At 33.3% G+C, this 26477-nt stretch overlaps 1 protein-coding gene across 1 annotated transcript; it reads left to right on the top strand.

The window, feature by feature from the left end:
* The first annotated feature begins 20006 nt into the window (after positions 1 to 20006).
* On the top strand, positions 20007 to 21326 carry LOC145127490 (F-box protein At5g41720-like). Its single transcript, XM_079062678.1, has 4 exons — positions 20007 to 20060; positions 20328 to 20809; positions 20885 to 20996; positions 21066 to 21326. Exons 1-4 carry the CDS (start codon positions 20007 to 20009, stop codon positions 21324 to 21326), a joined length of 909 nt encoding a protein of 302 aa, XP_078918804.1.
* The last annotated feature ends 5151 nt before the right edge of the window (positions 21327 to 26477 follow it).

Here is a 26477-nt window from a genome sequence, read left to right as displayed (position 1 = left end):
TACGCCTCAAGACAGTTTAAGACGCATGAGGTCGATTATACAACACATGACCTTGAGCTAGGAGCAGTGGTGTTTGCTCTGAAGATCTGGAGACATTACTTATATGGCACGAAATGCACAGTATTCACGGACCATAAAAGTCTCCTGCATATCTTCGATTAGAAAGAGCTGAACATGAGACAACGACGGTGGGTGGAGCTACTGAACGACTACGATTGTGAGATCCTTTATCACCCTGGTAAATCTAAAGTAGTAGCTGACGCCCTTAGCAGAAAAGAATACTCGGGATGCCGAGTAAAGTCGTTGACCATAACAATCCATTAACATCTGTCCACACAGATCAAAGAAGCTCAACTTGAAGCCTTGAGACCCGAAAACGTGGCAGGTGAAATTCTGAGAGGAATGGATAAGAACTTCGAAGTCAGGGATGATGGAGTCTATTATTTCATGAACCGGATCTGGACACCAAAGTTTGGTGGTTACAGAGATGTGGTTATGAATGAATCACACAAAACCCGATACTCCATTCATCCAGGTTCAGACAAGATGTATCTGGACCTCAAGAAACTATACTGGTGGCCTAACATGAAGGCCGAAATCACTACCTTTGTGGACAAGTGCCTTACTTGTGCCAAAGTCAAGGTAGAGTACCAGAAACCTTCAGGTTTATTACAACAACCTGAAATCCCTGAATGGAAGTGGGAGCGGATTACAATGGACTTCATAACTAAGTTACCCAAAACATCGGGTGGTTATGATACTATTTGGGTAACCGTCGATAGATTAACCAAATCCGCACACTTCTTACCAATCAAAGAGTTCGACAAGATGGAGAAACTAACAAGAACTTATCTCAAGGAGATTGTTAGACTGCATGGTGTGCCAATATCTATTATTTCGGACCGAGATAGTAGATTCACCTCTCGTTTCTGGCAGTCTTTACAAAACTCTCTAGGAACTAGGCTGGACATGAGTACAGCCTACCATCCACAAACCGACGGACAAAGTGAGAGGACGATTCAAACATTGGAAGACATGTTGCGAGCTTGTGTGATAGACTTTTGAAAGGCATGGGATATTCATTTACCCCTTGTTGAATTCTTCTATAACAACAGTTATCACACTAGCATAAAGGTTGCTCCATTCGAAGCCCTCTATGGCCGCAAGTGCAGATCCCCTCTATGCTGGGCTGAAGTGGGTGACACGCAGCTAGCTAAAGGTCAAACTCCTGACAGTGCTCTCACTGGTCCGGAAATTATTTGAGAAACTACCGAGAAGATCATACAAATTCGGGAGCGACTTAAAGCTTCCAGAGATATACAGAAAAGCTACGCTGACAAAAGGAGAAAACCCTTGGAATTCCAGGTTAGTGACCGCGTCTTGTTAAAGGTCTCACCCTGGAAGGGCATGATACGCTTCGGAAAGCGCGACAAACTAAATCCAAGGTACATAGGACCATTCGAGATTCTTGCCAGAATCGGTCTTGTAGCTTACAAACTTCGACCACCCCAAGAACTAAGTAACATTCATCCTACCTTCCACGTTTCAAACTTGAAAAAGTGTCTATCTGACGAGACTCTTGTGATCCCACTCGAAGAAATCGAGTTAAACGAGAGTCTCAACTTTGTGGAAGAACCCGTAGAGATTCTAGACCGGGAAGTTAAGAAAACCAAACAAAGCCGTATCCCGATAGTGAAGGTTCGCTGGAATGCAAAACGGGCACCTGAATTCACTTGGGAGCGGGAGGATCAAATTCAACAGAAATATCCACATCTTTTTCCCTAGTCTATCTGTAATGTTACTTTCGGGACGAAATTCTCTCTAACGGGGGGATAATGTAACAAACCGTTATTTCAAACCTACGTAATAATGTAGGTCAATTTGTAGTTCTTTTTAAAATAATAAAGAGAAATTTTAGCATGCTGTGTATATTTACATAATTGACCCTCAAAAATAAAGTATTAAACAATCTCGATTGGGATGAACATAGTGGTAGAGATTGTAACAAGGTTTCCAAAAACATAAAGAACACTAAAATCCGAGTTATAACAAAGAAGTTATGACCAATCGAAGATTCGCGACAAAACCGGCAAAACACTGTTCAGTGTAAAAAGTGAACTTTCAATAAAAGGCTTTTTAGCCATAACAATCTAAAGAAAGTTTTAGATTATGTTAAACCGAGAACTTACATAAAAAGAACACCAAAATCTGACTTCGTATGATGAAGTTATGATTTTTCAAAGTTTTAGTATATAGCAGTATACAGCTAGAAACTCGAAATAAAGATCGAGTGATTTTTAGCCGACACAACCTAAACGAGAATTGAAGGTCTCATTAATAGTAGTACAACGGCAAAAAGACAGACAAAAACGGACGTCGGATGAAGAAGTTATGAATTTTTAACGGATTTCATGTCCCGGTCTGTTAAAAATAATAATATTAAAAATAAATTCAAAATTAGCCGACGAAGTCTAAACGAAAGTCGTAGCGTATAATTTTACCTACGCGTGCATATAAAGAACGTCGAAAACGGAGCTTGTATGCGAAAGTTATGATTTTCGTAAGTTTTGGGCACAAAAATCGAGAAATGTTAAAAACCGGGAAAAATCGCAAGGTGTACCTTCGGCCATGTCACCTCGCATGCGAGGCTTCCCCGTGTCCGCCCCGTGGCACCTTCTGATTTGACCGAAGTTGCGGTCTAGTAGCCAGCTGACACCCTCGCAGGAACACGCCACTCGGACACGCGCCTTCTTCCGATTCGACCGAAGTTCGGTCCACTCCGGAGCCAACACGACCGAGCCAGCTGTCCGAAGCGAGCCCTCCCCCCTCGCCACCTGTCCGAACACGCGGCAGCCTCTCCTTGCTTCGGATCCGAGGCTTCGGCCTATATAAGGCATGCTAGACTTCTCGGATTTTACCCATTTCTTTCACCATTTTTCATCCTTTTTCACCCCTTTCACTTCCATAAGCTTACAAACAACCCCCAAAGCCCCGGTATCATATCTCAAACCCTAAGCAAGCCTCGAAGCCCCGAGATTCCCGAGAAAAACAACTTTCTCCAGTCGAAACTCTGCTCGATTTAAGCCGGTTTTTCGTCAAATAAATTCATTTCCAGGAAACGAAACGCTGTCCAAATCACCACCTATCAAGTGAGTTCATACCCCCGTATTTTCATAATTTCTACTGTTTTAAGGGGGGAATACAAGTATAACACAAGAACTTTGTGTTATAAATACATGATTTCAAATCATGATAAAACGACATTAAATCATCAAAATATACTCAAAACATTAAACTCTTTTGTAAACTTATATTTTTCCCCAAAATTCATATTTGTACATATATATTTATGTAAATAAGATTTAAAAGGCTTAGGACTAATAACTCATTCTGGGTCCTTTTCCTTGTTTGGATGTGGGCTTATAGTACCGGTTATTTGTCCGAATGTCGTTTAAATTTTACTTATATAAAATTGTATATGTATATAAATATAAAAGTTGTTTCATCTAGTTTAAATACCCTTTGTAACATGTTGAGCAAGGGATTACATTCAAACACAATTAAATACCAATTCAAAAAGTACATATAAATTATAATATGTATAATTTATGATACATAGAACAATAATTCATGATTCAAGTATACTAGAACACAAAGTTTTACAAGAAACAAAGGTTTGATTCAAAACAAATCAAGGGATATACAATTTTCATGTACATGTTAAGAATACTAATTCAAGGACATACTGTCAATCATTTATTTCAGAATGATTGGGTTTTTCATAACTAATATACATGTAACGTTTATATGCTTTTTATGAGTCATTCAATTCAGGTTGTTTAATTCATTTAGACAACCAATGTAAAGTCCTGATATTATAACCAGAGTCTCCAGTCAGGGGATCGAAACAAGTTGTGTGTAGATCTATATTGGGATTGACAACCCCACACTCAGGCTGCTAGCTACAGTCAGGCATACACGCCAATGAGTGGCAATTGTTATCAACAGTTTAAACGCCCACAAAGCATTTGTTTCAGGCCATCATGTCTTAGTATGGTTATAATAACTCATTAAAAAGATATTAACAATACGTTAGTGTATAATCAACTAAACATAAGTACACCTTCAAAGTACCAATTTACAGAATACAAACTACAAGAGTACAATACAGTTTTCAATAACAGCTGGTGGAACCAGGCACACTCTCAGTTACAAGTTTTACATAAAGGAATACAAATACAAAACATTGATTTACAAATAGAACGGTTTTATGGGAATAAAACTACGTTTCATATACAACAGAAAATATAGGATTTTCTGGAACAGTTTACATATGCAAGATACAGAAACATCCTTTCAAACATAAACACTTATGCACTCACTCAACTTTACGTTGATACTCTCTTTTCAAATTACTTGTATTCTCAGGGAAATAATAAACAGGTACTCCCCGAGCTTTTTGAGAAGATGGAGCTATTTTGAGTCATATCTTCTTCTTTTGTATAACTATTTTGGTTTCAATATACAATGATTGAACACATGTAAATACTTATACTTTTTAAATCAATGGTTGTTTGTACTTTGATTGCTATGATACATGTGTTGTGATACTACAAATGAAGTCCTCCACCCCCGGACGTTCCGCCGTCTAGTTTGGGGGTGTGACAAAATTAAATCAAATTAATAGTAAAATCAAAATAAATTAATTTTAAAAATTAAAATAATAACAAAAAAAGAAAATATTAAGTTAATTATAAAATCAAATTAAGTTAATTTTAAAATCAAATTAAAGTAATTATAAAATCAAATTAAAGTAATTATAAAATCAAATTAATATTAATATTAAAAAAATCAAATTAATTATAAAATCAAATTAAATTAATTTAAAACAAATTAATAACAAAAAAGAAAATATTAAATTATTCATAAATTCAAATTAAGTTAACTTTTAAAATCAAATTAAATTAATTATAAAATCAAATTAAATCAATTATAAAATCAAATTAAATGGTATTTTTTTAAACAGATGGCTACACATGTTACAAGGGGGCATAAAGGAGACGGTGGGGACCGGCCTCCACATGAGCGCACAGGCAAGATAACGGGGGTTGTCAATCGTGTAAGTTACATGAAATTCTTAATTATATTGGATATATTTTTAAAGTTTTAAATTTCTGAATTTTCAATTCTATGTGTCAATGTAGCAAACTCGATGCGTCGGCGTGGAAAAGGGGGATGCTTAAATATGTGAAAAAGTTCAATGGCGGTGGTGAAAAACCTTTACCTATGGAAGTTGATAGCGATGGGGGGACCTATAAATTCATAAATACAAATGGAAAAATATTGATAATGTTTATCTCAAATTTTGTGGCAGATCATGTACCACTTCATTATAGGACTTGGAGACGTGTTCATTTCCATTACTATGAAACTATGTATCCTGAGATTGAAGTAAATACAAAATACTTTTTATATGTGAAAAATTTTATACTTCTTAAATATTTTTTTACTAATGAAATTTGTTTTTTTATTGCAGACGTTTTTTGATCTTGATAAGTATCGGGGTACATATATGTAGGAAGCCGTTCGAGCGGCTGTACAGAGTGACTGCCAAAGAGCTTATAAAGCGCACAAACATCAAGTGAAAATTTATTTTGATAGGGTTGGTGGATATAATGATGTGCAAGGTGCAAGACAATGTCCACCGGATGATATGGACAACGAAGCTTGGGATAAGATGATTGATCTTTTTTTTGTATGCGGGTTATAGGAAGCAGTGCGATAAAGGTAAAAAAATAGGTCCAAACTTCCATATACGAGTGCTCATGGAAGTAGATTATATCCATATAGACGTTGCGAGGAGGTAATTAAATTTATTTGTATTATATAAAATTTTTATTAACACTTATATAAATATTTTAATTGTTTTTGGCTTATCATAGAGAGCAAAATGACAAGACCCGCAACATATGGATGGTTGGAGAAAAATGCAATTTAAAGAAACTCGGGGTTGGTGTTCACCGCAAGCGGAGGTAACTTGGGTAAGTAATAAACAAAGTTAATACGTTATTTGATAAATATGTTATTATTATTATTATTATTATTATTATTATTATTATTATTATTATTATTATTATTATTTTAGTATATAAATTTAGTTATTTGTTTTAATTAATGTATGTTTATTGTTTTCTTTATTTTAGGAAAAAAATATTCAACGAGAGAAGATGTTGATGCACGAAGGGCTTACGGAGAACGAAAAGTTAAACGAAGAACATTGTCACACTCGTGCCCTCGATGAGAGACGTGAACATATTCACAGCGTTGGAAGGAAATTAAGCATCAATAATAATTTATTTCCAAATGAACATATCAAGCGTTCCAAAGCTTCCACATCCCAATCTTCGGATAATTCCCAAGTTGTTGCATTAACCTAACAAATGCAATGCATTCAACAACAAATGCTACATATGCAACAAATGTATAATAAAACATTCGCGTCCTCACTCCTAACTTTCAACCACAATTCCAATGCAATTCCAATACACCAACCAACGAGCTCGAGTAGGAGGAGAACGAGGACAATGAGAACGATGACGACGACTATGAGAACGAGAACAATGAAGATTATGATTGATCTTTTATGTTTTTTTTAACATTGTTTGTTGAAGACTTTTTTTTTGTTATTTTGCTATGTAGTAGATTTTTCTTGGAGTTTTAATGGTTTGTTATTGTTATTAAGTATTTGATATTATTCTGCATATATACTGTTTGGATTTGTTTTAAAAACAGGTTTGCTATATATAAAAAACCTGTGAAAATTTTTAAAAAACAAAGTTATACAGACGACATGTCGTCGGTATAGTACCGTAATAACCGTTTCACTTTTCCAGACGACATGTCGTCTCTAATACTAAAATGGAAGTTGTTTGCCACCCGCTTTTACAGACGACATGTCGTCTGTATTGCTTAAACCTGTCCAAACGACATGTCGTCGGTAAAGTGACCTTTATACCGACGACATGTCTTCTGAATAGGTATATATTAAAACTTTTTTTTCGCGAAAATCAGTCCCAACGACCCTTTGACGAGGACATGTCGTCTGCATTGGTGACTCTGTAACGACGACATTTTCCACTTTTACCGACGGCTGTCCAGACGACTTTTTATCGACGACAAGTCGTTTGTATAGGCTTTACAGACGACAGGTCGTCTGCACAACCGCTAAAAATGTCATCGGTATAGGCCTCATTACTTGTCGTGATGCATCAAAAATGGGTGATTTTATTTTTTGTATTCCATCATTTGTATGTTTATTTGGGGAAAAATCTTGGAAACGGAAATAAATTTGAGACACTAATAAGAAAAAAAAGGGCCAGCCACTAATAAATTTGTATGTTTAGATGTATCACCGGAATTAAAAAACTGCTAACTTTGAGAGACTAATAATAACAAATATCGTACAAGAACAAACCCAAACACACTAACTTGATAAAAACAATTTGAAGAGCGCTTGAAGAATTGTACAAACAAGGGATATGTCAGATTTTTTAAGTTTAAATACAACAAAATAGCAATCTACTTTGCAAGTAATTTTTTTGGTAGTTGTATGCTTGACTCTTTTACAAAATGCATTTCTTGCGTTACCTACTGAAGTATATGTATGTTATTTAACTTGCCAATGTCAAACACAATCATAAAAATAAATAAATAAATAAATAAAACTGACCCGTTGCAAAGCAAGGGACTGTTTATACTAGTTAATATATAACTAAATAAGTTTCAAAAAGTAATATTTACGTATGCTACTAATAGCAATTTATTTATTATTTAGTCTAGTAACAATGTTTGCTTTTCAATTAAAATCATAAATAAATCTCAAGTAACATAAAATAATAACTAATAAACATTTAAAATTCTAAACTGTTATTTTATTTTTTCTAAACCAGAGGCCATCCCAAAATTTTATTAATATTTTTTTTGTAAATTGTAAATTAATTTTGTTAATATATTGTGTAATGAATATGATTTTGTAAAATATAACCTCGGTTGTATACCTTATCAGAAATCCTATGAATATTATAAAATAAGTTGAATAAATATTATATTATTAAAGGAAGACAATTTTAGGTTGTATGTTTCTTTGGATGGTAAGCTTCTCAATTAAACTATATAAATACGAACTATGATCATTCATTGCAATTACCAACAGCTCCAAGAGACATTTGTGTTTCGAACATGGAGTCACGTCTTTCTTTCTTGGCTCTCTTTTTTCTCATCACGGTAGAGAATTTTTTATTGTCTGATGTTATAAATCTATGGTGCAACATTACAATGACCGTATTTTTTTTAATTAGTTTCGTTATGCTAACTAATATATAGTTTTTCAAATATTGTTTAGCAGATCACGGTTACTGTCTTTGCTAGGCCAAATCCTGAAGAATATCAACAAGACTCGCATGTTCGAGGAGGTTCTTTGGTGTCATCCGATCCCACAAAGAGAAGTCACTGCCACCAAAGAAAGTCCTCCAATGAGGACTTCGAACCAAGGCCTAATTATATCTCAGTGTATGATAATAGTGTTGGTTTAAAAGATAAGAAGATATTTCCCGATGATTTTGAGCCAAGACCAAACCTTTCGATTTATGAAAACGGAGCAAGTGTAAAAGGTAAGAAGATGTTTGATGAAGAGTTTGAGCCAAGGCCAAATGTCTCCGTATATGATAACAGTGCAAGTATTAAAGGTAAGAAGACATTTGATGAAGAGTTTGAGCCGAGACCAAGTCTCACAGCATACAAAGGTTAAGGGTGCATAGTGAAGATAAGGTTTATTACCAATGAAGTGTGTAATATATTCGAAGCAAAAATAAAGCAAGGCTTAGATGTCTTGGAATCATCATATGCTTTTGAATTTCTGAGATGGAGGATATTATGTAAATTATATCTATATTTTGTTGGTTTGGATGTATCAATATTTAATTTTGGTTTGTATGCATCTTATTATGCTTATAATACTCTTCATCTATTTTTGGGTTCAATAGTTAAATTAAAATCGAAGTGAAGACACGGCTTCAACCGGTTTTTTTTTTAATCGTTGGAGGGATTTCTTGCGCGCAGTTATTATACTCATAAGGGAGGGAAAGGTAAATCAAAATTGACAGATTGTAATAAAAATTGAGATAGTAGAGCCCACAAACAATTATCAAAAATAAATTAATAAAAATAAAATACGTATGTCGTCGCTATATTAGAAGAAAAAACAAATAGAAAGAACTTACCATATATAGTATGGACATTCGAGTTAAAAGTTCTGGGAATAAGTGATCTAGATATGAAGTGTCGGTCATGAGAAGATGATAAAATGGAAATGATTATTTCATTCCTTTGTATATGATGTAGCCAAAAATAGCTACAGGTAGACAATTAGTAGCGAAATTGTCAATCGCATGAAAACCAAACAAAATATGAGAAAAACGTATCTCGACTCTTTCTTTGATTTAATCAAGAACGAAAATCAAATAAAGAAGTAATAATCAAAAATAATAAATGTTATGTTCACGCAATTGACAATGTATTTAAAAGACTATCCATACTAATCCTAACAGAATCCTAATTTGACTAAAAGACTTTCGTACAATAGGATAAAGACTAAAACAAATAAAATAGTAAAACTTGGGTTTCACTCATCCTGGAGCACAATCTGGCCAAAAGGGTATTTCAGTAAATAATACCACATCATTCTCCCCTAATTGAAAAAGAACTCGTCCTCGAGTGAGCATCAGGATATAATGGATCATCGGGTCTGAACTCGGTCAAATCGGCCACATTGAATGTAGAAGAAATAGAATAGGATTCGGGAAGGTCAATGACATAAGCATTGTTATTAATTTGGCGAAGTACCTTGCATGGCCCAACCCGCTTCATCTTGAGCTTGTTGTATGTCCCTACTGCAAAACGCTCCTTGCGTAAATGGACCATAACTAGATCCCCAACCTCAAAAACCTTTTCTCTTCGATGTTTATCTCGTGCTTCTTTATACTTTGCGTTAGAAGCGGCAAGCCTTTGTTTAACTTCAGTCTGAACAGCTTCTACATTTGTCGCGAGATTCTCAGCAGCCAAGTTATGACCAGGGAGTTCAGGCATAGGAACCAAATCTAAAGCATGCTTAGGCTGGCATTGATAAACCACCTGAAATGGAGACTTTCCGGTGGAACGGTTGACCATGTTGTTGAAGGCAAACTCAGCTGGAGCTAAGAACTGATCCCATTGTTTGGGGCGATCACCACAGAGACAACAAATCAAATTACCAAGTGTTTTATTAACCACCTCAGTTTGTCCATCGGTTTGAGGGTGGAAAGAAGTACTATATTGCAATGTAGTTTGAAACAGACGCCAAAGTGTAAGCCAAAAGTGACTAAGGAACTTGGTATCGCGATCAGAAGTAATGGTAGAAGGCACCCCATGCAAGCGTACAATTTCTCGAAAGAACGAACAATGAAGCAATATTGGAAGCATCAGCGGTTTTCTTACATGGAATAAAATGTGCCATTTTAGAAAATCGATCAACCACAACAAACACCGAGTCGTTCCCACGAGCTGTACGAGGCAGTCCGAGCACAAAATCCATGGAAATGTCTTCCCATGGACTGTCCGGGACGGGCAAAGGCATGTATAACCCTGTATTTTGAGATTGCCCTTTGGCGGTTTGACAAACAAGAGATTTAGCAACAAAACGCCCTACATCTTTCTTGAGATGTGGCCAATAATAACGCTCTTCAACTAGATACAAAGTTTTATCTCTCCCGAAATGACCACCTAAACTACCACCATGTAATTCCTTGATAAGTTGCTCGCGCAATGAAGTGCGTGGGATACATAGGCGATGATTATAGAAAAGATAGCCGTCTAATTTGGACATGGGTGGCGAGATCGGACCTGTCCAAATCTGTTTAAAATCATCATCTTCCGCATATAAATCCTTCAAATTTTCAAAACCAAGAATATCAGTTTTTAACGTAACCAACAACTCAGCTCGTCGACTCAATGCGTCTGCCACCTTGTTTTGGGAACCAGACTTATGTTTTAAAACAAAAGTAAAACGCTGAAGATATGAAACCCAACGGCCGTGCATACGATTTAACTTATGTTGGTTGTTAAAATACTTTAAGGCCTCGTGATCGGTAAATAAGACAAACTCCCGATGAAACAAATATTGCTCCCAGTGTTGAACAGAACGATAAATAGCATAAAACTCTAACTCGTATGTCGTCCACTTTTGTCGTGCCTCACTAAGCTTTTCACTAAAGAAAGCAACAGGTTTGTTCTCTTGCGATAAAACTGCTCCAATGTCGATAATTGACGCGTCACACTCCAAAGTAAAAGGCTTATCAAAATTGGGTAACACCAGTAAAGGAGCCGTGGTTAACTTTTCTTTGATGAGTTCAAAACTTTTAGTTGCTTCTTCTCCCCACTGAAATTGACCTTTCTTCATGCATTGAGTAATAGGTGCCATGATAGAACTGAAGTTGCGCACAAATCTCCTATAAAAAGTTGCAAGCCCATGGAAACTTCGAACTTCACCTACGGTACGAGGCACCGGCCACTCACGAATAGCCCGAACCTTTTCTTCGTCAACTCGAATCCCAGAAGCAGTGATAATAAAACCCAAAAACAACAATCGATCAGTCAAAAAGTTGCATTTTTTAAGATTAAGATAAAGTTTGTTGCTGGCTAAAGCAGTGAGAACCTCCTTAAGGTGCACTAGATGATCACTCTCTGACTTGATATAAACAAGAATATCGTCAAAGTAAACAACTACGAATGTCCCAAGAAAAGGTTTCAACACTTGATTCATTAAACGGGAGAAGGTACTTGGTGCATTAGATAATCCGAATGGCATGACCAACCATTCATAGAGTCCATCTTTAGTCTTAAAAGCTGTTTTCCATTCGTCACCTGGTCGAATACAAATTTGATGATAACCGCTACGCAGATCAAGCTTCGAAAATACCTTTGACCCCTCCAGCATGTCTAACATATCATCAAGACGGGGAATAGGGAAACGGTAAGCGATAGTGATTTTGTTAATGGCACGACTATCCACACACATCCTCAAGCTTCCATATTTCTTTGGAACTAACAAAGCCGGTACAGCACAAGGACTGATACTTTCACGAATCAGCCCCTTTTGTAACAAGTCTTCTACCTGTTCCTGCAATATTAAATTTTCTTTTGGGCTCATTTGGTAATGCGCCAAATTAGGTAGTTTTGCCCCTGGAATAAAATCAATCTGATGTTGTATTTCTCGCATAGGGGGAAGTGTCGCAGGTAGCTCCTCGGGGATCAAAGATCGGAATTCTTCCAGAAGAGGAACTAATTTTTCAGGAATTTTACTACAAACACCTTCTTGTATCGATCCGGTCGCGACGATGGCAAAAATCACTTGTTCCCCTTTGATTTCTTCCTCAAATTCTCGATGTGCCATAACTACTAAATTCTTTCTAGCTTGTCCAGTTTGAGTGATTTTCGGTTTATTAGATTCACTTAAATGAACTAACACCATTTTAACCCCATCAACTTTAAATGAGTAGGTGTTGTCCTTCCCCTTATGTGTGGCGTTGACATCAAACTCCCAGGACCTGCCTAACAAAATATGACAAGCATCCATGTCAACTATATCAAAAATTACCTCATCTTTGTACTTGCTAATAGAAAACGGAATTCGGCAGCGCTCAGTGACACGAATGTCGCCAACAGATTTAATCCATCCTATCTTGTATGGAGTAGGGTGCTTTTCTGGTTTTAAATTCAGTTGCTGAACGATCTCTCTGGACACAATGTTCTCAGTACTTCCACTGTCAATAATTACATCGAAAACCTTTTGATGAACAAAACAACGTGTTCTAAATAAATTATGTCTTTGAGATGTGTTTTCAGGTAGCTTAGATGAAAGCATAATGCGCCTCACAACACATGTTCTTGTTGAAGAATATTCGTAAGTAGGTTCCTCTGCTGGAAAACACAACTCTGCATCTTGTTCTTCTTCGTAGGAATAGTCATCATTACTATCTACTTCTTCTTCTTCGTCCTCCCTTGTCGTTAGACCAACCTTACCTGTAGCAGCCCTACAATCACTAGATCTATGCCCGTGAATCCCGCATTTATAACACTTACCATTAACAGGGCGAGCATAAGGATTGGCTGCTTTCGTGGCTGTATTTGATGAAGACGCCACGCTCTTCCCACGCTCTGTGGGTGTCGGCTTGGTAACGGTCACCGGGGATTCCGTGGGCTGAGAAATGAAAGTAAGTGGACCGATAGTGAGGCGATTCCGATTCGAATTCCAAGCACGATTGGTCTTAGTGAGTTGATTTTCAGCTCTAATTGCCAGGTTGAAAGCATCATCTAAAGTATAAACAGGAACTAACGAAATTTTATCTTGGATGGTGGGCTTAAGGCCATTAATATAACGTGTGACTTGTTGGGATTCAGTCTCTGACAAGTCATTTCGTGAAGACAGCCTATGGAACTCAGCTGTGTAGACTTCTACTGTTCTATCTCCTTGCGAGCAATTTTGGAAGAGGTTAAACAATATTTGATCATGATTAGGGGGTAGGAATCTTCTACACAATTCTCGTTCCATACGATCCCAGTTAGTGATAGGAAGTTTACCTTGATGTTCGCGGGTGAGCTGAAGATTCTTCCACCAAGCTTGTGCCCCGCCTTTGAGCTTGTAAGCTACTAAAGTGACTCGTTTCTCTGGAGGTATCTCGTAGAATTCAAAGAAATTTTCGAGTTCACTCTTCCAATCCAAGAAGTCCTCAACGTTCATTGAGCTCGTGAATGATGGGACATCCTTGGCTCTTTGCTTGTAATCGAAATCTCGGTTGTCTCTACGCCGTCCGAATCTCCCTACTCTTGCTTCTTCCTCTCCACTATCTTCATCGATGTCGGAATCCTCACCCAAACGACCCTGTTCCTGCTGCCTGAGTCGATCCCTTGCTTGATTTCTTGGTTGGAATCGCTGATTTGGAGGTTGATTTCTGCGGGCGAGAACTCTATCGTCGACTTGTACAACCGGTGGGACTTCGGGGTCACGAACCTGGGTCGCAAGAGTAGTTAAAGTTTCAGTGATCTGTTGAAGGGTGCGTTGGAATCCTTGAAGAGTTTATTCCATCCGCTCAATCCTATCAGGTTCGTTCTTTTCTCCCGCCATCGGAAAAGGCTCTGATAATGTAGCCAAAAATAGCTACAGGTAGACAATTAGTAGCGAAATTGTCAATCGCTTGAAAACCCAGGGGCACTATCGTGTGCCTGACGAAACAAAATATGAGAAAAACGTATCTCGACTCTTTTTTTGATTTAATCAAGAACGAAAATCAAATAAAGAAGTAATAATCAAAAATAATAAATGTTATGTTCACGCAATTAACAATGTATTTAAAAGACTATCCATACTAATCCTAACAGAGTCCTAATTTGACTAAAAGACTTTCGTACAATAGGATAAAGACTAAAACAAATAAAATAGTAAAACTTGGGCTTCACTCATCCTGGAGCACAATCTAGCCAAAAGGGTATTTCAGTAAATAATACCACATCAGTATATTTTCATTTTGGCATGAAAATTGTCAAATTATTTTAGAACTGAAACAAATATAAATGATTAAATTATATGTTATTTGTAATGATATATATATATATATATATATATATATATATATATATATATATATATATATATATATATATATATATATATATATATATACACTACATTATAATGCATAGATAATATGGGCTCCACCAACTTTTAAGACTAAGTCTTAAAAACAAGAAGATGAAATTTGAACCTTTGGATCTAATTTAAATGGTGGAGATGAAAATATAATGGTAATCCATGTGAAACCAATTTGACCAATAAGAAAATACATATCACAGTATATATATTATAGACTATTCTAAACTGTCTTTACCCTCATCTCTTACTAAAATCCCTACACCCTCTTCCCTTACTCTCAATAAAAATCGATTTACTCACCTTCTTCTTAAACAATTTAAAAACCCAATGACAATCTCTAGTTGCTGCTATAATCGTCGTCCAACATCAATGCTCTTCGCCGACAATCCGTCGCCACCACCGTTCCAGGCTGACACACTCTCTCAAGATATATTCTTTACACTCTCAAGAAACCCTAACTGCCTCTAACTATCGCCACCAGCATCCTTTGTCTCTAGCATCCTCGGCCACCAACACCACCTCATAAACACCACTCTTACACAAGCAGATACAATATCAAAACAAATCTGTTCATCTTCTTATTTTTATTGTTGTATATTCGCTCAGAAACCACATATCTTTTCATTTTTATTCTTATATTTGATTAGATTTGTGATATTTTGTATTACCAAAATATTTTAAATTTGGTTGCAAGTGTGCATCATGTGATGTTGGTTTCCAGACAATGTTATTGTCTGATGTGTATACAAAATATATATTTATTGAACTTTTCATATAAATTGTATTTTCTGATTAGTTGTGGATATTGTTAAGATGGTAAGTATTAATATAATTATTTAACCTTTCGTAATGGGTATAAGTTTTTTAAATTATTAATACTATTGACGACGGTGAGTCTAACCATCGTCCTCAAAATCTCAGCCCTTAAAACTCCACGTTCTTTCAATCTCGTCCGCATAAACTCGATTTTGGCGGTTTCTTGCAGTTCATCTTCCTGGTTCTTCTCTGCACGATTCCGTCTGTACCCACGTTGTAGACAATTGGCTGTTGTTTCCTCAAGAAGCAGTTGATTTGGAAACTGCATTCAAGTGTAGCACGCATCCGACTTTTTCCGTTAACAGGAAATTGGTTTTAATCGATAACTGCACCACACGATTCCATGGTTGCTAGAAATCAGGTGGCTTTCATTAACCGTCTTGCCTACATAAAGAGTTGAATTTCAAGGTAATTGCTTCAATGAGAGTTGTCGATTGACAATTGTTGGAATAAATAGTTGCTTCTGTTGCTCCAATGTCTTCTGATTCGTCTGAGATACCTTCAATTAAGGTAAAAATTCATTTGTTTATTCGATTTCCATTGTTTGTATGTCATTGCATTTTTTTGTTTCAATTGGTAAACTAATGGATTCGTTTGATGTCATGTTTTTTCCAATTCGTATAATCTTTCTTCACGTAAGGTTAGCTTTTTATCTCGATTCATTTGATATTTAGTCCATTGTATAATCAAGTTCGATATAATCGAAAGTAATGTCCATTAATGTTTCAAGTTTCGATTTCATATGTATTAATAATTTTGTTACGTATACTTTTTATGTAGAACATTGAAGTTGTTGCTGGAAAAGTGAATCCACCGAAAGATGTATCGAAATCGACAGTTGATCCTAATGATTCCAATTCCTCTGACATACCTTCAGCTGAGGTAAACATTCAATTGTTTAATTGATTTCTGTTGTTTGTATTTCATTGGAATTGTTTGTTTAAATTGGAAAAAGTAATTGATTCCATACATTTATGTTTTGCAATTCGTTGGTTGTTTTCCCAGATAAGGTAAGCTTTTTTTACTCTGTAATCGTATCCTTTGATTGTTACTTATTTGTATTTTCAAGGTGGATGTCTATTTTAAGTGAAGGTTCAACTATGTTTCAGATTTCGATTGCTTATGTAATAACAATTGTGTTATGTTTAATTATTATGTAGAACTTTCAATATGTTTGTGGAAAAGTCGATCCATTATCAGATGCATCACAAACGACATTTGATCCTAATGATTCCAATTCGCCTAACATCTGCTCACCTAAGGTAAAAATTTACTTATTCAATCGATTTCTATGGTTTGTACTTGATTGTTTGCAATTTGTCTATTATTTCTTCACACAAGGTAAACTTATTGTGTTTGTAATAGATTGATTTTATTTGTTATTCATTGTACATTCAATTTCGTTGAACTTAAATTTCATTTATTTCTCACATTTGGATTTCATATGTATTAGCAATTGTGTTCTTTGTGATTGTTTTGTAGAAATTTGGAGAATTTGATTGAAAAGTCAATCTACATTCAGATGTATCAAAATCTTCATTTATTTCTCAAATTTGGATTTAATATGTATTAGCAATTGTGTTCTTTGTAATTGTTTTGTAGAAATTTGGAGATTTTGATGGAAAAGTCAATCCACATTCAGATGTATCAAAATCGAAATGTAAGTTTGTTTTTCTATTCCAGGTATCTTTAATTGCCAAAGAAGAGGAGAAGCTGTCAAAAAAAGAAAAAAAGAAGTTGGCTTTGTTATGTTGGAAGTCGGAAGAAGTTGTAGATCTATGTGAAGATGAAGAATTGGGTGTAGATCTACCATTCATACCAGTGAAAAAGAAAGTGAAAGTTTCCATTCAATCAAGAAATCGAGTCATGAAACTTTTTGATGAATCAGATGTTGATGAGTGATTTAGATTAAGTTTGTGAACTTTTTTTTTTTTGAGAATTGTTCTTTTGGATTTGCTGCATTTAGTGGTTAGTTGTTTTTTTGGATTAATGTTACTAAGTTTTTCAGTTGTAGTTAATTGTTTTTAATGTTATTTCACTTTTATTGCTTTCAATTAAAGTAACCGAATATCCTTATCAAATATTTTCAGCATATTTTATTTCGTTTAGTACTGTTTACCCCTCATGCATCATTTATGGTTTTGGACCATTTTACCCTTTCTACCCCAAATTGTATTGTAATTGTCATGGATAGTTTTGGTTTGCAAACAATAAAGCAAGTTAATTATGCAGATAATAGATTTTAATTGCAAATAGAGTTTATGTTAATGAAAATTGATATGAAAAATAATAAATGATAGCATCATAGTTTATATATATATATATATATATATATATATATATATATATATATATATGTTTTTTGTTATTGTAACAGATTGCTAAATGGGTTTAATGATATTGGACCATTTTACCCCTCCTGCATTGTTAATGATTTTTAACCGTTTTACCCCTGCTTGCTTTATCAGTGTTTTATGTTATAGGTAGTTTTGAGTTTTTGTTGTAAAAACCACAAATAATAATAAAAAGTAATTATGTTATATTTTCTTAATTAAGCATTATACTTTAAATTATAGCATCATACTTTACATTTTAATTCTTATTTACAATTAAAAGGTATGTTTTTTTGTTATTGTAACGTATTCGTTATTCGTTGTAAGTATTTTGGACGATTTTACCCATCCCCCATCTTTTCTGAATTTGGACCGTTTTACCCTCCCCCATTTGTATTGAAATGATTATGGGTTGTCAAATAAAATATGAATAAGAAAAATAGCATTATTTTTTTAAAAAAAATGATGTTATATTTTAAAGTACGTTGCTTAAATAGTTACATCTTTTAACTTTATTTACAATACATTTGTCGGAGATGTACGATTGTTTTATATATCTAGAAAAAACTTAAATCTGAAGAGAAAAAAAAAACTGAAAACTGAGGTTTGTGTCTTCCACTTACAACTTTAATGCAACAAGTTCTTTGGCTAAAGCTATATTCCTCTCCTGCAATTTAAGGAAATCCAGATCTGATTTATTAAGTTTCTATTGCATGCTTAAATGTGAGAGACACACCCTCCTTACATAATGGTTATATGCAAGAAATAACAATGTTCTTTAATTGATTTGTTTATCGTAGCATCCCACTTTCATTCTTTATATTAAATATTTTTACTTTGAAAATCTACCAATCATAGCAATATGATTCAAATAGAAATGAATTTTCATTAATAGATTTCTAATCGGTTTTAATGATATTGGACCATTTTACCCCTCCTGCATTGTTAATGATTATTAACCGTTTTACCCCTGCTTGCATTATGAGTGTTTTATGTTACAGGTAGTTTTGAGTTTTTGTTGTGAAAAACACAAATAATATAAAAAGTAATTATGTTATCTTTTCTTAATTAACCATTATACTGTAAATTATAGCATCATACTTTACATTCTAATTCTTATTTACAATAAAAATGTATGTTTTTTTTGTTATTGTAACATATTCGTTATTCATTTTAATGATTTTGGACGATTTTACCCCTCCTGCATCTTTTCTGATTTTGGACCGTTTTACCCCTCCCCCATATGTAACTTCTCTTTGGTTTTTTCAAGTATTTTAACCTAATTTATACCTACTAAATTCAGTTAAGTAGTTTCAGAGTATTAAAAATATAAGAAATTTTATGAGGGAAATTTAAATTATGCATTTTTGCTTTTTTCTTTTGTTTTTTATCTATTATTTGTTTATTTAAATGTTATTTATATTAATATAAAAAATAGAGGGCAATAATGGAATTTGCACGGTTTACATGATTGGAGTTTACGAAAACTTGGGAGTAAAGTTGAGGGGTAGTGTATGTAACCGTTTCTTCTTTAACCTGTTACATCGGATTTGCTCTGCACGTTTATTCTATAACTTGCGATCAAATGAATTATGTGCATTGTAGTATATCGAAACATTCTCTGTGTCCATAACTTCCTTCATTCTACTTCAATTAGTCGGGCAATCTGAAATTGGAATACATAAAAGGGTGATACAAGGTATTAACTTCAAATTAGCTATTACTTATCTTTTTTTTAATGCTTGTTTATATGTTTGTAAGTTATTTATGCGACAAAAAGTATGAGTTTTGTGAAATTGGATTAGTAATTCGTTTAACAATTGAAATATTGTATTGTGTTTTCAAGTTGTTTTGTTGTGTTTGTTGATTTTGTTGTTTTGTTTGTAAAGAAAACGTCTTACATAAAACAAAAACGGTTTATTTTGCCAAATTTTGTTTGGTTTTGCGTAAAAATGTAGATGAATTTACGTTTTATTTTATTTTGATGTAAGTTGTTTGCTATACAGGTTATCTTTTTCTTTCTCATATTCTTTCTCATATCTGTCAAGACAAAGAAACTCTTTTTTGGTGTGTAATTATCTGAAACAATATAACAACTTTCTTTAATACAATCAAGAATGGATGATGCAGAAGGTTATGAAATCAATCGTCAAACACAACTCCATACGAAGGTATCTTTTTCAATTATGTTTATGTCAACCCTACTGTTAAGTTCTCGACATTGGTAATTATTAAATAAATCCATAAATGGTGTAGGGTGAAATGGGAGGGGTGTGGGCATAATGGTCATTCTACTTTCAATATACTACCATTGTATTTATAATGGTTATTTTTATACTTTCATCTACCTTTTTAATCATTCATATGTTATATGCAATTTAAATATTTATTTTTAGTTTATGTTTGTTCATTATATGATTATTTTAATTGTTTTACAGCAGACATTATTGGACACTGACGTGTTTATTGAAATTCTTTCAAGAACATCATTAAAGACATTTCATATCATACGTTGTACAAGTAAACATCTTGAAAAACTAACGTACAACAGCCATGTTCTTGATCTTTTCAAGGGTAAAAATAATGTGCTTCATGGAGTTATTGTTCAACAAAAGAAAGTTTGGGGATCGATAGAACGTAAGTTTGTTTCGTCTTGTGGTTTGATTAACTTTGACATTGGTTGTATACCAAATTCGTGTACAATCTTAGCAACTTCATTGAACGGACTCATTCTTGGTGAATGTGATTGTCCGGATGAATATCCGGAAAAGTTTTTATTTATTTGTAAACCGACGACATTAGATTGCAGAACATTACCATTTCCGATATATAAGTACATTGCGGTCAAGTTTGCTATGGTGGTTATGCGTTCGAACCCATTGCATTTCAAGATAATTCGTTTATCATATGCAGAGTCAGAGTAAGTCTTTTTTACAATTATTATTTAAGTATTTTTTTTATTTGTTTGTATAACTTTTATGTTCTTTCGTTGTAGTGACGTGACAAACGATCATGACTATGAAAACTTCCGACTAGAATTATTTCAGTCCACTACATGGGAATGGAGGGACCTTGGTAATATTCGGTTACCATATTCTGTTCATCCGGTATCGGACGAAGCAATCATAAGTAAAGGTGTAGTTTACATCTTATTGTCAAACTATCAAATTTTGTAGTTTGATGCATATTCTGAAGAATATGTAATCATATTCTCACCTTTTACAAATATAAATTACATGTCGTATACATCGAGGCTAATAAAATTTGAGGGAAAGTTGGGATTTTTTTGTCTGAATGGAGATCGTATGTGGGGTATTTGGGTTCTCATTCGTAATCAGTGGGTTGAAGTTGATGTTATTAGCATCAATGCAAATGCTCATGAATGGTGGGATTATCGAAACAATGAACTTTCTTTTTTTTACAGGAAAAAGAATTGAGTGTGTTGTTCCGGTTCATCGTTGTCATGAAGTCTTTTCATTTTGTTCGGATTTTGAGATGATAACTATGCCAAGAAGATTTATTTGATTGTATTTATTTGACATTGAATTGATTAACCGTTGTTTATTTGTTGGGTTTTATATTTTAAATATTTGGTTTTCATTTTATACTTTGTTTTTATTGTAATTTATAATTTCAATCATCAAATTATGTTGTTTTATGTTATATGATCTGAAATTATTTGTTTATATATGTGTTGAAGAAGGGAAACCAATTATTTCCATTTTTAGGTTGTAATGACTAATTTTGTTTGAATATATCTTTCAATTGCGGTTTAATTGTAGTCACAACATAACCTATATTTATGTATGTTCTTATTGACAACTTGGGGACTACATTTATGAAGTAAAAAAATTTGTCTTTAATGTTAATGTTTGTTTTACATGCAAGAAGTAACAAGCTACTTTAAAGTTAAATTTATTTTTACTTAGGTATTTTACTTTGCAAATTATTGTTTCATTTATATGTTTAATATACCATAAATTTTATTCTAATTTATGAGTTAGTACACTTTACCTAATTTTCCCAATCATTAATTTTGCTTTCAAATTTGTACATGACCTAATGAGGGTCAACCCTAACCCATATGAATTAAAAAATTCATTTTATATATTTATTATAAATTTATATATAAATTTATTTTTTTGTATGATAATAAAAAAACAAAGCTACTATGGATATTAAATTTAATTAATATTATAGATATTGATGTAAATACTATATTAATGTATAATACAAAATGGGTAATCATTATCGTAGCCGTCGTTCAAAATCCACCTCCCCTGTAGCCTGCAATTAATCGGAGAAGTGATGGCCTCAGTCGACGTCCCTGCACCTCCGAATGATGATCCTTTTAAACCCTTCCCTTATGTCAATTTCGTCATTCTCACATATTCATTACGTTACGATAACTTCGATTTCTTGCTCTTCCTCTTTGAAAAAAACTACCACGATTAATTGAACCGAAGATGAATGCTGATCCGTGGGCACGTCCGAACTTCCAACTATGGAGTGTAAGCACCGAACCACCAAGAATCACACGGGTTGTAGAATACGGGAAGGCAAACGAGAAGAGATTCACCATTCGCGTTGTTCATGGTGGGTTTTTTACAGACTACCCAGGTAAGGTGTATCAACAAACAAAGGTTCACTTTATTTCTCATGTCAACATCGATTTGATCAACATGGAGATGCTTGGTCGTTTTTCTAAAAGCCTTGGGTATACAACTTTGGGGAACTGGTATCATATGCCAACCGAAGAAAACAGTGGGTTGTCAATGATTCCAATTCTAAATGATGAATGTTTAGGACCCTTCAAGACGATAGTTAGGGCACACAAATTCAGAGAGATTGAACATCTTTATGTTGAACACGGGACTGTGTTTGTTCCAATCAATTTCCCACACTTTTTGATGAACTCACCATCCAAACGTGTTGAGAAGCTTATTCACATGTTTGTAACAGAACATCCAATGGCAACAGTTGATGATGGAATAGCATACATCAAACATATGCTAAACATGATCATTCCAAGAGAAAAAATGGAGGATGTTATGGACATGGCCAAAGAGAATGGCATAGCATGGAAAAACATAGTGTAGGCGAACTATGTTGTACTCCTTTTTGTGTTTAATACAGAGTAAACATGATACTCTTTTTTTTTTGTAATTAGTATGAAACCCTTTTATTTTATGTAATGTTATATATTATGTCTATATGTGATGTTGTTTTGATTATATATTATGTCTATATTTAATGAGTTGTATGTTTTTTTTGTAGGGAAATTATAGATGATTTTGTTGTTTATGACCAATTCCATTTGGAAATATTTCATTCTGTTACATTTGTATGGACGGATATTGGTAATATACTATTACCATGTTCTGTCTGTCCTGTTTCTAATGAAGCAATCGTATGTGGAGGTGTGGTTTACATTTTATTATCAAATGGTGACATTTTGCGGATTGATGCATATTCGGAAGAATTTTTAAAAATTTCTCCACCATTAACAAACAATGTATATGGTTTGTACACATCACGTCTTTTTAAATTTGGGGGAAAAGTTGGATATGCTTTACAAATTGATCATTGTTTGTGGTATATTTGGTTTTTGGTTGATAATCAATGGGTTAGGGTTGGTAACAATAATAAAAATGCTGATGCTCATGAATCGTGGGTTTTCCGAAATCACAATTTGTATTTCTATAAAGGAATTTTGTTTTAAACATTTTGTACCATTTTACTCCTCCTGTCTAATTTTTTTGGGTCGTTTTATCCCTAATTGCATTTTTAGTGTTTTACCTTATATGTAGTTTTGAATTTTTGTTGAAAAAACACAGATAATAAAAAAAGTTATTTAACCAAAAATTTACTTTGTAATTCGATTAAGCAGGTAGAAAGGTTTGAAATGTAAGATATTTAATGAGTAAAAGTGAAATGATACGTGTTAGTTTTTTCTTGCTGTTTTTTATCTATTATTTGTTAAATTAAAGGTTAGTTAAATCAATTAAAAAAACGGTTGAATGCACTAATGGAATTATCACTGTCAATGTTATTGGAGTGTAGGAACCATGTTATTAAAGTTGAGGGTTAGTGGGTATAACGGTTTCTTATATAACCCATTACACCCGATTTTGCTTTGCACAATCATTCGTACTATTTAAATGAATTTAATGAACTGTGTCCATTTTATAACATCGAAACCTTCTGTGTCTCCAACTCTCCATACGTTTCTTCATTGTGCTTCAATTACTCGGATTTTCTGAATTTGGAACACATCTAAGGGTGATACAAGGTTTCAACTTCATAATATGTATTACTTTCTCTTTTTTAATGTTTGTTTATATGTTGTTAAGTGTGATATACCACATTATTTAACCAAAAATTTACTTTGTAATTCGATTAAGCAGGTAGAAAGGTTTTAAATGTAAGATATTTAATGAGTAAAAGTGAAATGATACGTGTTAGTTTTTTCTTGCTGTTTTTTATCTATTATTTGTTAAATTAAAGGTTAGTTAAATCAATTAAAAAAACGGTTGAATGCACTAATGGAATTATCACTGTCAATGTTATTGGAGTGTAGGAACCATGTTATTAAAGTTGAGGGTTAGTGGGTATAACGGTTTCTTATATAACCCATTACACCCGATTTTGCTTTGCACAATCATTCGTACTATTTAAATGAATTTAATGAACTGTGTCCATTTTATAACATCGAAACCTTCTGTGTCTCCAACTCTCCATACGTTTCTTCATTGTGCTTCAATTACTCGGATTTTCTGAATTTGGAACACATCTAAGGGTGATACAAGGTTTCAACTTCATAATATGTATTACTTTCTCTTTTTTAATGTTTGTTTATATGTTGTTAAGTGTGATATACCACAAAAATTATATGATTCTGGTGAAATTGGATAAGTTTGATCGTTTACCCATTTAAATATTGTATTGCGTTTTCAACTTTATTTAGTATGTTTGTTGCTTTTTTGGTTTGTCGGTAAATAAAACGTGATACAGAAAACAAAATTGTATTATTTTGCAACATTTTGTTTGTTCTTGAGTAAAATTGTAGATGTATTTATGTTATAATCTATTTTGATGTAAGATGTTTTGCTATACAGGTTATCTATTGCTTTATGATATCTGTGAACACAAACAAATTCTCTTTCGGTATGTAGTTCTCTGAAACAATAGATCATCTTAACTTTTGTTTCTTAGTCAATAGTATTAACATGTTTAATAGATTTTATGGTTTAGTTTTTTTTTTTAAAATTTAGTATCATACTAATATGAAATTTAACAAGTATTGCATTGGGGTTTGCCAAATTAATAAGAAAGTTGTTAATCATATCAGCTAATACATTTTAAACGTAATAAAGGAAATCTAAATTTATTATAAAATTATTTTTACAATTGTAATTATAAATGTATACATAAATAACATCTTATTATGTAATGGCATCGTATTATTATATTTGTCATATTAGATTATCGTTTCATAAACTTTATTTAATTTAACTTACCAATGTTTATAGATGATGGATGGGTATGTCAATGTTAAAGTTTTTCAATCTTTTCGATTCCAATATATTGGAGTTTCGTATAAGATAGCATTTGTTCGAGTTCATTTTGTATGGCACGACATTGAGAGAAAAAGAAAACTGGTTATATTCATTGATAAAAATGTCGGGATATATCTTTCATATTGATATTATATTTTTCATAAAGTTTTAATAAATTTATATTTTTAGATAAAAAAATGGCAGGTTTTGTCCCAGAAGAATTATTTCATTTATATGGTGATCATTTGATGAGATGTCTTTTTTGTTATCGTCATTTCAAGTAGAAAATTTTCACTTCCATGAATACCCGAGATATGAAAGTTATTGTTTCATTTATGGTGATTTAAAGAATATTATCAGTGAGAAGACACAACTCACTCCGATAGAGGTGGATGTTGACAATGGATTTCCTTTATATCCATTAGTGTTTCCTATTAAATAGTTGTGCATGACAATGCTGTTCGAAAACTTATAATCGGTAAATATAAAACCATACTTATTTTGTGATCATATTAACACTTACATATATTAAATATATATAAATATGTTATTACTTTATGTTTTCATTTTATGTAGATTTTGTTGGAAAAATTGTCTCGGGCAAACAGATTAAATTCAAAGATGAGTTTATAATACTTTTGGAAAATGAATTGTAAGATAAATATTTTTATTAAATTTTTTCATAAGTATTTTGTAAGTAAAATGATAGAAAAATCAAATGTTTTATTAAAAACTATAAATTATTTGTAGGGGACATAGAATTCAAATGAATCTATATGACACAAGTGTTTCACTTATTGTTCCAACGTATCGTACAATATCAAGAAAATATATCATTTTTGCGTCTTGGGTCAAGTTGGTTCGCTTACCGTCAAGTATGTTATGAATCATATTTTCCTTATTATTATACAATATATTGTGTTTCAAAATATTAAATGAGAGTGTTTTATCTGTAATATATATTACTGTTTTTTTGCAGTGTGTCTTTTGGTATCAACAAAATTTACGCAGCTTGCATTTAAACCAGAT

The sequence above is a fragment of the Lactuca virosa genome, chromosome 7 (assembly GCF_052849685.1).
Source record: "Lactuca virosa cultivar CGN04683 chromosome 7, Lactuca_virosa_CGN04683_v6, whole genome shotgun sequence".
In the NCBI taxonomy this organism is placed as follows: Eukaryota; Viridiplantae; Streptophyta; class Magnoliopsida; order Asterales; family Asteraceae; genus Lactuca; species Lactuca virosa.
This window is presented reverse-complemented; position numbering and strand designations above follow the sequence as displayed.